The following is a 13,352-nucleotide window of genomic DNA, read 5'->3' as shown; positions in this document are numbered from 1 at the left end:
TGTTCAGGTTAAGGATGGAGGGAATCAAGTCAAGTTCTACCCTGGGGAGACATCCAATTTATAACAATGACTACCTATCAATGCTGTCTTGTTCTTAAAAATGTTAATTGTTTTCATAAGCAGAATTCCATTTTGAGTTTAAAAAAAGTTTCACGAATTGTTTATCAGATGGATTGGGCAGTCTGACCACCACTGAATTAAAACTTATACTTTGGTTTTCCTGAACAGAACAATGAACTATTGCTAGCAGTATTATAATGAGTATGATGTAAACACCAAGTATTTTTCTCCAATATTTCAGTTTATGAATATTTAAATATAGAGGTTTTTAAATTTGCACAATTAAGTAAACATTACAACAGAAATGACTATTTTTACTTCATTCTAATAGTTGAATTGGTCTTCTTTTATACCCAGATCCCAAAAAGACAAACTTCAGATTTCTGTGAGTTTCCTGTTATGTGTATCAAAGACTTTCAAATTTAAAACAAAAGGCCTGGTAAAACTCTTTGGATGAACTCTGATATAATCTACAATTCCAACTAGTAATGACTTAAGTATAACACCAGGATTCCTTCCTCATCACAACAAAAGGCAGAAAATCCATTAAAATTGACTCTAAGGAAGGATCCAAGTTCTGTAGGTTGGAGTGGAATTTCATAAATACGTACGTGGAAGTCACATTCCCAGCATGCAGGTCCAATAAATAAATTAGCAAATGAAAAGAAAGCTTAAAGAAAACCACTTATATCATTGCAGGAAAGTCACTACACCTCACCAGGAAACAGCAGGCCAATTAGATCCAGTGGCTAAGGAGGAATAAGAAAGCTGATTCTCCTCTGGCCACTTTCCACGGGGCCTTGGGTTAGGCCACAAATACCTAAAGGGTGTATTTATGCTTATTTCATGAGCCGTTCTGTTCACATTGGTTCTCTATGGACTCTTCCCCTTCCTTCTTTAGTATTCTTCTCGTTGTAGCTCATGTTCCTCTTGAATGACTCATTTTCTCAGCATTTCTCATTTCCCTGCTTAGATTCTGTCTTTGTACTTCATCTTATCCACATTTCCCACTTCCAGTACTTCTCCAAGTCCTACTTCTCCCATTCCCTTCTGCTGTGTTTTTTATCTTCTCACACAAGATACCATATTCTCTTACTACTCAGCTAGGTCCCACCTCTTCCAATAAGCTTTCATTAACTGCCTTACCTGGCAATGTCACCAATCATAACACACTGATTTGTCACTGAGTCAATACTATGTCTTTTTTAAAATACTGTATTTATTTGTGTATATCCCATTCCCCAATTCTCCTTAATGAGAAAAAGAGACTATGTGCTCGTTCATGTATCCATATATTCTTTTAATGCTTTTGGGGGTTTAAACTAGGCAATATGGTAAATATTCAAAAAATTAATGTACTTACAACTAGCAATGTGTCCTGCACATAGAAGGGGCTTATAGTGGAAGGAGAAAACTGACCGGAAAACACAGAATTATAAAACATTGTATTAGGTGCTATGATGAGGATAAGCATAGAGGCAAAGGCCCTAACCCAGTCTCTTTAGGACTGGAGCAAGTCAGGAAAGGCTTCCTGAGCAGAGGTATAACAGGTGGAATCCCAGAGACCAGAGGAAAATGAAGAGCTAGTGAGAATAATGAGAAATAGAGAATTAAGCTGGGCTTTATATGCTTACAATCTCCTCCATGTTTAGTTGGAGAGTTACTTAAGATGTTAGAGGCAAGAAAAACAGGAAAGGGATCATCTAAGATGAGTCCTGAAGGTCAAACTGGAATAGAACACTCTGCTTCTCTAGTTAGCCTTGACTGCTTCTTAACATATATAGACCAGACCTAGTAATTTCCCTTCCTTAACAACCTTTCATCAAGCTCCTCAGGAGCTGTTACGGAGAAATTCTATAATAGGTATAAAAAAATACAAAGGACTGGGGCACCTGACTGGCTCAGTCAGTGGAGCATGCGACTCTTGATTTTGGGGTTGTGGGTTCAAGCCATGCGTTGGGTGTTGTAATTACTCAAAAATAAATTCTTTTTTTTTTAAAGATTTTATTTATTTGACAGAGAGAGAAAGCACAAGCAGGGGGGTGGCAGGTAGAGGGAGAGGGAGAAGCAGGCTTCCCACTGAGCAGGGAGCCAGATGCGGGACTCAATCCCAGGACCCCTGGGATCAAGACCTGAGCCAAAGGCAGCTGCTTAACTGACTAAGCCAGCCAGACACCCCTCAAAAATAAATTCTTTAAAAAAATCTGTTAAAAAATACAAAGGACTGAACCATGTGGTGCATGATCTAATATCACTTACGTAAAAAAGCCAAAATAAATCAAAACACACACAGTTGTTTTTACATACATAAAACACTACTGGAAAAGATACTCCCCAAACTAATAATGTTTGTGGATAGAGGAACTAGCTGTGAGGAGGAGGGTAGAGGATAGGGTGGAAGTGAAACTTTTCACTACATGCTCTGTAATACTTTTTGGGCTTTGAACCAGATGAATATATATTAAGTACTCAAAAAACTTAAATATTCACCTCACCCAATAAACCTTCTCTATCTTCCCCACCACCACACTTTTCAGCACAGCATTCAAGGTTCAATCTTACCATTTTAGTAGTCTCATGTCTGTTTATAATCTTCCACATACACCATGATCTAAACACTCTACTTTCCTTACTTTTTTAAGCAAGGTTTGTTTGGAGCAGTCATGTGTGCCTAAAACGTGGGCTTCCAAAAATTTCTGACAAGCCACAGCAAGAAATACATTTTATGTCACAATCCATTGTATGTAAAATAAATTTATGTAATTGAGGGGCACCTGGCTGGCTCAGTCGTTAAGCGTCTGCCTTTGGCTCGGGTCATGGTCCCGGGGTCCTGGGATCGAGCCCCGCATCGGGCTCCCTGCTCGGCAGGAAGCCTGCTTCTCCCTCTCCCACTCCCCCTGCTTGTGTTCCCTCTCTCGCTGTCTCTCTCTCTGTCAAATAAATAAATAAATCTTTAAAAATAAATAAATAAAATAAATTTATGTAATTGAAACAAAATCTTCATGAAAGTACACTTATCATTACTATGTACGATGTTCTCCAATTATTTTCTATTTTGTCTTTTAAAAAATGCTGGTCATTAGGGTGTCTGGGTGGCTCAGTTGGACTCCCTGCTCAGTGGGGAGCCTGATTCTCTCTCTCTCTCTGCAGCTCCCCCTGCTTGTGTGCTCTGTCAAATAAATAAACAAAATCTTAAAAAAAAAAAAAAAAATGCTGGTCACAAACTACAATTTCATAAACCTACTAGAATATAAGCACCTCAGGGGCAAGGCCTAAGTGATCTTCCCAGGGCATCTGTCCAGCTTTGCACACAGGAAGCAGTAACTGACTCAACAACGACTGTTTACTAAGTAAGTACTCTGTACCCTGTTAGGTGCTGGGATAGAAACATGAATAGGAAGGTGTTAAATCACTACTTAAAGTTTGGGATAAGCTCTATTTTATTCCAAATCTTTGAAATGCACTATTAGACATATATTAAATATTAATTATTTTCTCTCACTTCACATGCAACTATTTGTATCAAACAGACTCTACATAGTTTTATAAGTCTCTTAAATAAAACTTTCTTTCTATGCAAGCTCCCAATCATTACTGGTAAAATATACTACCTTAAATCCTTTTTGAAGGTAATCAGATATAAAATAGAAACATTCTAGCAAGGTTCTAACCGTTATTCCTCTAAATCCCAGCCCCTTACCCGCTAAAATCCATACATGTCACATCAACAAACATGTCTGCAAAAAGAAAAAAAAAAACGTTTGTCTGATACAAACAAAACCATACACTCCAAAGAAATGTAAACATGTAGCAAATGAAATGTAAAACTATAGTTCCTGAAATTTGATGCTTTGGGGAATACAGGATTTAAGAAACTGCAAAGGCACAAAAGATTGCATCTGGGACAAGGGAACGGAAATGAGGGTGAGCAGTAAGCCTAGAACAAAAAATGAAGAGGATTAAAATAAGAATAAAAAACACAAAGGCTACAAACATAATTAAACATGATAAGGGAGGAAATCTAGAAACTTTTCTGACTTAACAACAATAGACACCCAGAAAGATACTAAATTCCCATCAGGGTGCTGAACTCCAGTCATTGGCCTAATGGGTTGGGTCTTATTTTTCAAACCATATGTTTAAAGAAAGGAAAGCACACCACAAAGTTTTCAAGAACTGATACAGCAATAAAATCTAAATTATCTTTTTACATTTAGTAAAAATGGCTGAAATAAGATACTTGAAATACATCAAAAACTAAGAACTTGCAGAAAGGAAGCCAGACATGAAATCTAATTTTTCTTTTTACATCTAGTAAAAAGGTTAGTTTAAGTAAGACTAAAATTACCAAGGACTAAGAATTTGTAGTTGCACACTTTTTAAATTGCGGGGATAATATTGAGTACTAAATAAAGAGAGAAGCACTACATGATGTGATAGACTAAACTTAAAAAACATCAAGAGTGACAACAATTAAAAATAACCTCACATAGAACACAACTAGCTACTTATCAATATAGAATACAAAAGGGACGCCTGGGTGGCTCACTTGGTTGAGCGTCTGCCTTCGGCTCAGGTCGTGGTGCAGGGGTCCAGGGGTCCAGGTGTCCTGGGATCAAGCCCCGCACGGAGTCCCTCATGGAGCCCCTCATGGAGCCCCGCACTGGGCTCCCTGCTTAGCGGGGAGTCTGCTTCTCCCTCTGCCTCTCCTCCCTGGCTTGTGCTCTCTCTCACTTACGCTCTTTCTCTCACATAAATAAATAAAATCTTTAAAAAATACATAGAATACAAAAGCTAATCATCTCTGCTAAGAACCTAACTGCTCTTCTGTAACCTCTGACTGCTTCAACAACCAGATTTTACAATGGATAATAACCTGTACTGAGGTGGACACACTATTTGCTTCCAGTCTTGCGGTCATCTACTTGATAAATGAAGCATTACTAGAAAAGGCCATTATTTAAGATTTATTTCACAAAAAGCTAACCAGAGTTCCTATTATTAATAATAAATAAAATTATTTCCATCAGAACTGAAGTATGGACTAGGCTTGCCTTCAAAGAAAATAGCTAGACATTTATACTAAGAATAAATGTTATACTTTCATATATAAACAACCAGCCAGCTCCAGAAAAAAGTAGCTGATTTAAAAACACGACACAGCTACTTATACAAAGGCTGAGAACATGAGGAAAATGATCCCATTATTTAAAATACTCCAAATTCCAACGATTATAAGATACCACATGTAAAAAACAAGACACAGTCTTAAGAAGTAAAGGACACTGTTCCTAGAGAGTTCCTCTCTTTTTCTATTATTTTTTCAATTTGGCTAATGGTGTCTACTGACACATATTTGGAATGTAATCTATTTATCAGCCAGCTGTTCTGGCCCAGTGTGGATTTAGAATTTTAAAACATGTGTGTCTTTAGAGCTGTATAATAAAATACAATCTTAAAATAAAGGTATCTTTTTATTTTTTAAGATTTTATTTATTTGACAGAGAGAGACAGCAAGAGAGGGAACACAAGCAGGAGGAGTGGGAGAGGGAGAAGCAGGCCTCCCGCGGAGCAGGGAGCCCGATGTGGGGCTCGATCCCAGGACCCTGGGACCATGACCTGAGCTGAAGGAGATACGTAATGACTAAGCCACGCAGGCGCCCCTAAAGGTATCTTTCTAAAAGACTCATTTATTATCATCATCATCATTGATGACACCAATAAGTAGCAGACATTGTAATAAGTAGTTTTTGTAGTATTTTGTTTACAGCTCAACAACCCTGCCATATAGGTAATGTTGGTCTTCCCATTTTACAAATGAGGAAAACAAGGCTTAGAGAAGTAACTTGCCCAAAACTATCATGAGTGGCAGATCTCTGATCTAAGGCAGGCTGATAAATCAAAAGTCAGTGCGCTTAACCATACTATCTGTAGTCAATCAAAAACAAGCAAACAAACAAAAAAAATCCCCCCAAACCAAAACAACATTAACCACTGCCTCATACTTAGGATTTCAAGGTTGTCTAGAAAAGATAATTTTTTAAACTCAAGCACAATTCTTATTTAAAATCACTTTTAATGGGGCGCCTGGGTGGCTCAGTCGTTAAGCGTCTGCCTTTGGCTCAGGTCATGACCCCAGGGTCCTGGGATCGAGCCCCGCATTGGGCTCCCTGCTCCGTGGGAAGCCTGCTTCTCCCTCTCCCATTCCCCCTGCTTGTGTTCCCTCTCTGTCTGTCAAATAAATAAATAAAATCTTTTTAAAAAAATCACTTTTAAAAGACATTTGTTTCTTGCAAATGCACTCAGAACCACATGTTCTTTTCTAGAAATTAAAAACTTAGGGAGGCAGTACATGCAATCCACACTAGGGACTTCCATGCTTAAGATTTAAAACATAACGGTTTTGCATGCACAGAAAAAAGTTCTGCATAGACATATGCCAAATAAGCATTTACTTCAGAGACAGAGGGTAGGATGGGGGAATGAGGGGTTTGGTGAACTTCTGCTTGGTATACTACATACTCCTATAGTTTCAATTTTAGGAGAGTTAGGAGAGTACTTTTTTTTTTTTTTTGGCCATTTCCCTCCCCTACCCCCTCTTTAGGAGAGTACTTTTCATTTACATTTCAACCAGTCAAAATTAAACAAGCACCTGAAATCCAGATGGTATGAAGTAATTTTACTCCCTTATCTTTGTATCCTCTTTTAAACCTGAACATCTCAAAATAAACTTTCTGAGAACGATCCAAAGGAGCATTTATAAAATTAAGGTCAAAAACAACAAAAGAGCTAGAAACAAATGCTTTTGAATTTATTATAGCAGAAACAGTAAAGTACTGTGAAAAGTGCAGAAGAGTAAAAAGTTGTAACACTGATGCTAGGCTAAAGAAATGCAACTGAACAATAGCAGGTAATAACTCTGAAGTAGAAGATAATGAAAAACAAAAAATCCAAGCTATGAACTCTTGAAACATAAAAGAATTTAACAGAATCAATTTATCAGGAAAAATATTTTTGAACCCAAAAGCTCTAGAAAAATATTCAAGGTAAATAGGGTTCATTGACAATCACAATCAATATGCTATAAATATAAAACATATAAAATAACATTATTGAAACTAAAGATGCTGTATACCACCATATCCAAATAAACACCATATACATGAAGGAAAAAAATTACCTTCTTTGAGGACCATTTTTTCCCTAAAGTGAAACTACTGGCCTCTCACACCGCACTACAGAGGTATTCGAAGTGCTGTGGCGTATTCCTGAAGCAGCATAGGAGCGCAAGTGCACTGGACTTGAAACTCGGGCATCTCAGTGCGACTCTGGGCACATTACTTAACTTCCCTGAAACTCAGTTTCCTCATCAATAGAGGAATAATAACTACTACCCCGTCTACTTCACAAAGGGTTTCTGTAATGCTTAAAAGATAATAAAAAATAAACCTAATTTGTAGAGGACCACCTGCACTATATGAAGAAAAGCTACTGGACTACATGATCTCTTAAGGCCTTTCCAACTCTAATTCCATAATTCTACTTTTATTACTGTACAACTCAGGAGCCACATATGTAATATACCAACATAGCCAAGTAAGTGGGCTTCTCCTTAATAGCTTAGTGCTACTACTACCTGACACATAGTGTTACAACGATTACACTGTATAACATTATTACTACCTGTTGGGCATCGTTGTGAGTGTTTTGCATGCACCGACTCGTTCAATTCTCACAGCAACAGAAACTGGTGATCTTAATTGACTTATTACAGGTGAAAAAGCCACACTGTGACTTATGAAAGAGCTTTACTAGTGATAACATCATCTTATATTTCTGTAACATAGTGATTCAAGTTGTTTTTCACATCTTATTTGATTCTTAGAAGCAACCCCATGAGGTAGAGAGGACAAGTATTCTTTCCCCTGTTTTACAGAGGAGGAAACTGAAGCTGAGGGAGGTCTAGTTTCTTGCTCAAGATCAGAAGGGTAATAGGCGCCAAAAGAAGATCCCAAATCTGTCTTCGGACTCCTAATCCAGGGTTTGCCATTACCATACCACCTCTGCAACTAAAATGAATAGATAAAAACTACAAATTCTGATAAATCAAACCAACTTAATTTCTTACAAGGTATTTATCAATATGAAAAACACAAAAAGGGTGCCTGGGTGGCGCAGTCGGTTGAGCACCCGACTCTTCGTTTTGGCTCAGGTCATGATCTCGGGGTCGTGATGACCCCGAGTCGGGCTCCAAACTCAGTTACAGTCTGCTTGAGATTCTCTCTCCCTCTGCCCTCCCCCCTGCTCAATAGCATATGCCGTCGCTCTCTAAAATAAATAAATCTTTAAAAAAAAAAGCACAAGCTATTGGGACTCTTAAGTATTTTTTTTTATATGAAACTGCTTATGCTATAATGGAAAGTAACTTCTTGAAGTGGCTGTGTCAAAAATACAGTAGGGCAGGGGCCTCTGGGTAGCTCAGTTAAGCGTCTGCCCTCGACTCAGGTCAGGATCTCAGGGTGCTGGGATGGAGCCCCACATTGGGCTCCCTGCTCAGCGGGGAGTCTGCTTCTCCCTCTGCCTCTGCTTCCCCCACAATCCCCGCTCATGCGTGCACTCTCTAATAAATAAAATCTTTAAAAAAATACAGTAGGGCAAAATATCATGGTACGAAGCAGTCTAAATCAGTAATTGCCCTTAATAGTATATTTAAACTAAACATTTCAAGTATAGACCCATTTGTTAAGCAAAAGAAACAAACCTGAACCTCAGACCAAGTCAATGGACTACAATCTGATGCTCATTTTTTGGCTAAGGACTGTCTTGTACCCCAGAAAATAAAACAAACATAAACAGCAAGAAAAAGAAATGGCAAAAGGCTACTAATAAGGAGTAAGGATAAAGTATAGAGAACATTTGTATTTCTTGAGGCCTTTCCTATAGGCGAGTAACACCATTTAGCAAGAAGTACCATAACAGAATGACATGTCACCAGAAATCATCTTTGGGATCCGGGCTGTAGGATTCCATTATAGGTAAAACCTTGATTATACCAAGGTACTCCTCACTGTAAATCCTAATCAGAAGGGTCCAAGATAAACCCAGTATATACCAACATGACTGTACTCATAGTTTGTCAGAATGTCCGAGTACGTCAGAATGTGTAGTCTGATTATAAAATATAGTGCATAAATTAATCAAGAAATTTTCACTAGAAGGAAATCAAAAGTCTACGTAAGGACTCATTTCAAAGTAAAATCCATCTACATAATACCTCAATTTATGCTAGCCAAATCTGGTTATCCACATTAATACATACCTGATAGAGTTCTTCTAAATTGTACTTAATCGAAGTACTATTCTGGATAGCTTCCACCGCTTCTTTCAGCTTCTGCCATGTTTCATCTGTGTAGTTCTCTGGTAATTTAGGCTTATCTAGATAATATGTACAAGGTTGATATCAGACTATGTAGCATATAGTAATGGAAGGATCCATTAAAGTACAATAATAGTATTACTGCTTTTTAAGGGTAAATTGTGATTTTTATAATTATTACATCTAAATATTAAAGTAGCTACTGTATTTAGGCTTAGCATAAAGAAAATTTGAAATGCCAGAATACTGTTTAAGTCATTTTGACTCACCTATTAGAATTAAAGGTGAGGTTTCTTTTTTTCAATTGACTGTATTGCTTCAAAAAATAAAAATTCAAGAATCACAGATAAAAAATAACAATCCTGATCTTATTCCATCACATGTAAAACCTAAGTCAGTCAACGTGAATTTTGCACCTGAGATTTAAAATACTGAATGTCTACTATGCACAAGGTACTTTCCAAACATCTTAATCTCCCCAACAATGCTCTAAGGAAGGTATTATTTATCCCTATCATGCAACCGAGAAAACTGAGGCTAGAAGACTCATTTAGAAAGGCTTGACCAAGGTCATCAAAGCTAATCAATGGCAAAACTGAGATTCTAATCCAAGTCTGTTTGACCCTCACATTTATGCACCATCTACAAATGGAGAGAAACATCTTAACTCAGGTTTTAATTTAAACTACATCAATGAGCAGAGTGAAATTTAAAAAAAATTAAAACATCCAAATAACTCCAGAACCTATGTAGCATTTTCAGAATGGAAAGGACTATCTTAACCCAGTCTTTAAACTTCATTGACCAGCAATGAGTATTTTTTTTTAATTAAAACATCCTAATACCTTAATGATATATTTTTAGTTTAAGAGGGAAAGAAAAAAACCCAAACAAAACCTCAGAAACCAGTATGCAAATGAAATTAGGATCATAGCTCATCCCTTTAAAAATTCTTGGCTATTAAATTGGTATACTTTGACTGGAGCAGTGAACACATTAGCCAATTACAATTCACATTTACTTCAGAAAGGTCTACTATTAAATCAGAAAGATTACAACACTCTTAAGAACCTGGGGATGGGAGAGGAGTGATAGGAAAAAAAAGAGAAGGTTAAAAATAAACACCATAACCCTCTGCTTTAAACAAAACAGAGCATATTCCTGATTTCCACACTAATGTTGAAAGTGCAAGCATTGAGAATCTAATTTTCTCAATACTAATATTTAGCCACAAGGCACTTATCTGGTAAATATTACTTCAGTTCATTCATTTACTTCTCCATTTAATAAACATCTTAGCATCTATTACCTGCCAGTTAAGGATGCTGAAAAACTAAGTCAGAAAAAGAGAAACACAGTCAACAGAAAAAAGTAATTCAGCTCAATTATGTTTTTAAAAAACTGTTGATTTTATATGCATCAATGCATTCATAATACTCTCAATCATGTATCTCAAACATAAAGTGAACAAATCTTCCTAAAAGCTGCAGGTCAGTACTTTAAAACCCATTTTAGTGAAAAAAAAAAAAATAGATGTAGTAATTGTTCCTATCTTTAGACTAGTGGTACACAGAGTTACTACTTCTCTGTATACAGTATTTTTCACTTCCAAACCCTACCTTTGGAAAGAAATGCAGAGATCATAAATATTTTTCCCCAAATACTGCTTCCACAATGAGTTTCAAGAATATAGGATGCAACATTATAAATCTAACTATAAATCATCATTGAGCATGAAAAGATCACCATTGCTACCTGCATTTCTAGGGACTAGAAAATGTGGCCTACTGAAGCATAAAAATAAAAATCCCAGCAGTGCCAAGGCTCACCATGCACCTGAAATAAATAAATCTCTTTAGAACACAAATTTCTCACCTGTATAATCCAGATCAATCATACCGATTGTCAATGTTATAATGAGTAACAGATTAGATATAAGCTGAGCCAGACATCAAAATACTGCACAGAAACACTCGGTGTATGCTTCAGCACAAGAATACTAACCACCCCCGGAAAATGAACCCTCCACCCAAAAAAGGACCTCCCTCCACCTCATTGATTATGCATAAAACATTAGGCTACCTCTATACTGTTTAATATATTAACATAAATAGAGCACGTGACCGCTCAAGTGTCAAATCCTTAGTAGGTGATTATGGATTTTGGCCTTGGTTACCTTTAAAGTTCTTGATCACTAACTTCTTAGCAGAGCCAGGCTTGCTGTTAGCAAAGCTAGAAGTGGTGGTAGAAGATTTGGCTAGGCCGTTTGCGTGATGCCCCGAAGCCACAGAAGAGATTAATATACTCTTATTTTTAAGTTGCTGCTGCTGAGATGTTGCAGCAGTTGGTGAAGATGAGGAGGAAGAGGAGGAGGATTCCTCAGCCATCTTCGCATCAAACCCTACAAACTCCAGGGTGTCTTCAAAACGCAGCTTCTTCTGTATCGGTACGTGGCTGGAAGTAGCCACTGAAACCCCCAGGCAGAAGGACGAGGTTGAAGGGGATGCCGAATCCCTGGGTTGTAAAGGAGGAGTGGAAGAAGAGGAAGAGGTGGAATCAAAGTCTTCTCTCTCGTTACTACTGTTACTGCTGCTACTGCTGCTGCTGTTTAACTTTCTCTTCTTGGCAGAGGTGGGCGGAGTGGTGCTGGTATTACCATCAGTGGCAGATCTGACCTCCTGAGCAGCAGCAGCAGCTGAGGGATTGGGGGAAGAAAAACCTGTTGGAAACATGAAAATAGCGGGGTCAACAGGCAGAGGAGCATCAAAAATCTACGTTTATATGCCTGCGTGCGTGTAGGAGAGAAGGTGGCAATGCTAGAGGGGGAAGGGAAGAAAGAGAGGAGAAACACAGAGGACGAGAAGGAAAGTGAAGGGGGGGGGGCTACACCGGGGGAATGGGAGGGTTTGGGAAGGCGGATAGGCTGACACCAGGAGTGAGCCGAACGAGGGGGGAGAGCGAATGAGGAGGCAGACAGGTAAACGGCAGTGCCGTCCCCCTCCCCTGCTTTTCGGTCTCTCTCCCCCCTTTCTGCAGGAGCGACTCAGTGAGTCTGTGAGGCTGCAGCTCCTCCTCCTTTTCTCCCTCTCTCTGGGAGGGGAGATGCCGTGGTTGGGGGGAGGGGGAAGGGGGAGGGGGAGAGAACCAGGGCTTGTTATTGTCAATAGCACAAGAGGCTAAAGATGGCGCCACTTCCGGTCACGCGGCGACGAGGGAGGGGCGGCGTCTGTCCTCGGGAGTGGGGGGTGGAGAGAAGCACTGCAGGCGCCCGGGGGGCGGGGGAGCTGGCTCCGGGAGAGGCGGCGGGAAAGCGGCGGCTAAGGAGCCCAAGACGCTCGTGCTCCTTCGCTCGCTCTCGCTGTCCTTCCCCCTCCCTCTCCCGTCCCCTTCCCTGGCAGCACTGTCCTCCCCCGGCCCGCCGGTAACTCCCACCCCCTCCTTAACGGTCCCGCGGGGAGCTTCGCGCTGCAGCGCCCTTACCGGAAGTGACTGGGCAGACACTTTTCATAGCGCCCAGATCCCGAAGCCCCCAGGTCCGCAGGACTTGAGTTGGGGGGGGGGAGGGGGAGGGAGAAAGGGGGGGGAAGAGAAGTGGACAGGGAGGAGGGGGCGGGCTTTCGAGACACCTCCCGAGCTCCTGATTGGAGCTTTCTGAACGCGAGGCGGGCCGGGTGGGGGGAAGGTGGCGGGAGAAGCAGCGGGAAGAAGCCTGAAGGGGAGGGAAGGTGGTGACGGTGAGGGGCGGGGTGAGCTAGCTGGGAAAAAAGAGGAGGAGGAGGAAGAGAGGAAGGGAGGGAGTAAAAAGTTAGGGAACCGAGAATGGAAACTTTGAAAGAGATAAAGGAATAAGGAGGGGTTGCAAGGCAAGGGGAGTAACCCGACATGGAGGAAAACATAATCATGGCATTATGCCTGG

The 13,352-nt window shown here is 39.8% G+C and overlaps 1 protein-coding gene across 3 annotated transcripts in view; it reads right to left on the bottom strand.

Moving 5' to 3' along the window:
• Positions 1–13,071, bottom strand: part of CUL4B (cullin 4B) — a 36,634-nt gene extending 23,563 nt beyond the window's left edge. For 2 of the 3 annotated variants that reach the window (XM_031016907.2, XM_031016908.2), the window contains exons 1-3: positions 12,917–13,068; positions 11,613–12,155; positions 9,380–9,495 (exon numbers count right to left, since the gene is read on the bottom strand). In XM_031016907.2, the coding sequence (XP_030872767.1) occupies positions 9,380–9,495; positions 11,613–12,155; positions 12,917–12,944 (687 nt within the window). In that variant the 5' untranslated portion in view covers positions 12,945–13,068. Of the gene's footprint in view, positions 1–9,379; positions 9,496–11,612; positions 12,156–12,916 lie in introns of all 3 variants that reach the window. The other variant, XM_031016906.2, reaches the window with a different exon arrangement.
• Between the last annotated feature and the right edge of the window lie 281 nt (positions 13,072–13,352).

The sequence above is a fragment of the Leptonychotes weddellii genome, chromosome X (genome assembly GCF_054177405.1).
Source record: "Leptonychotes weddellii isolate Sample4059 chromosome X, ASM5417740v2, whole genome shotgun sequence".
In the NCBI taxonomy this organism is placed as follows: Eukaryota; Metazoa; Chordata; class Mammalia; order Carnivora; family Phocidae; genus Leptonychotes; species Leptonychotes weddellii.
Note: the sequence above shows the minus strand (reverse complement) of the source record. Positions and strands in the feature narration are given on the sequence as shown.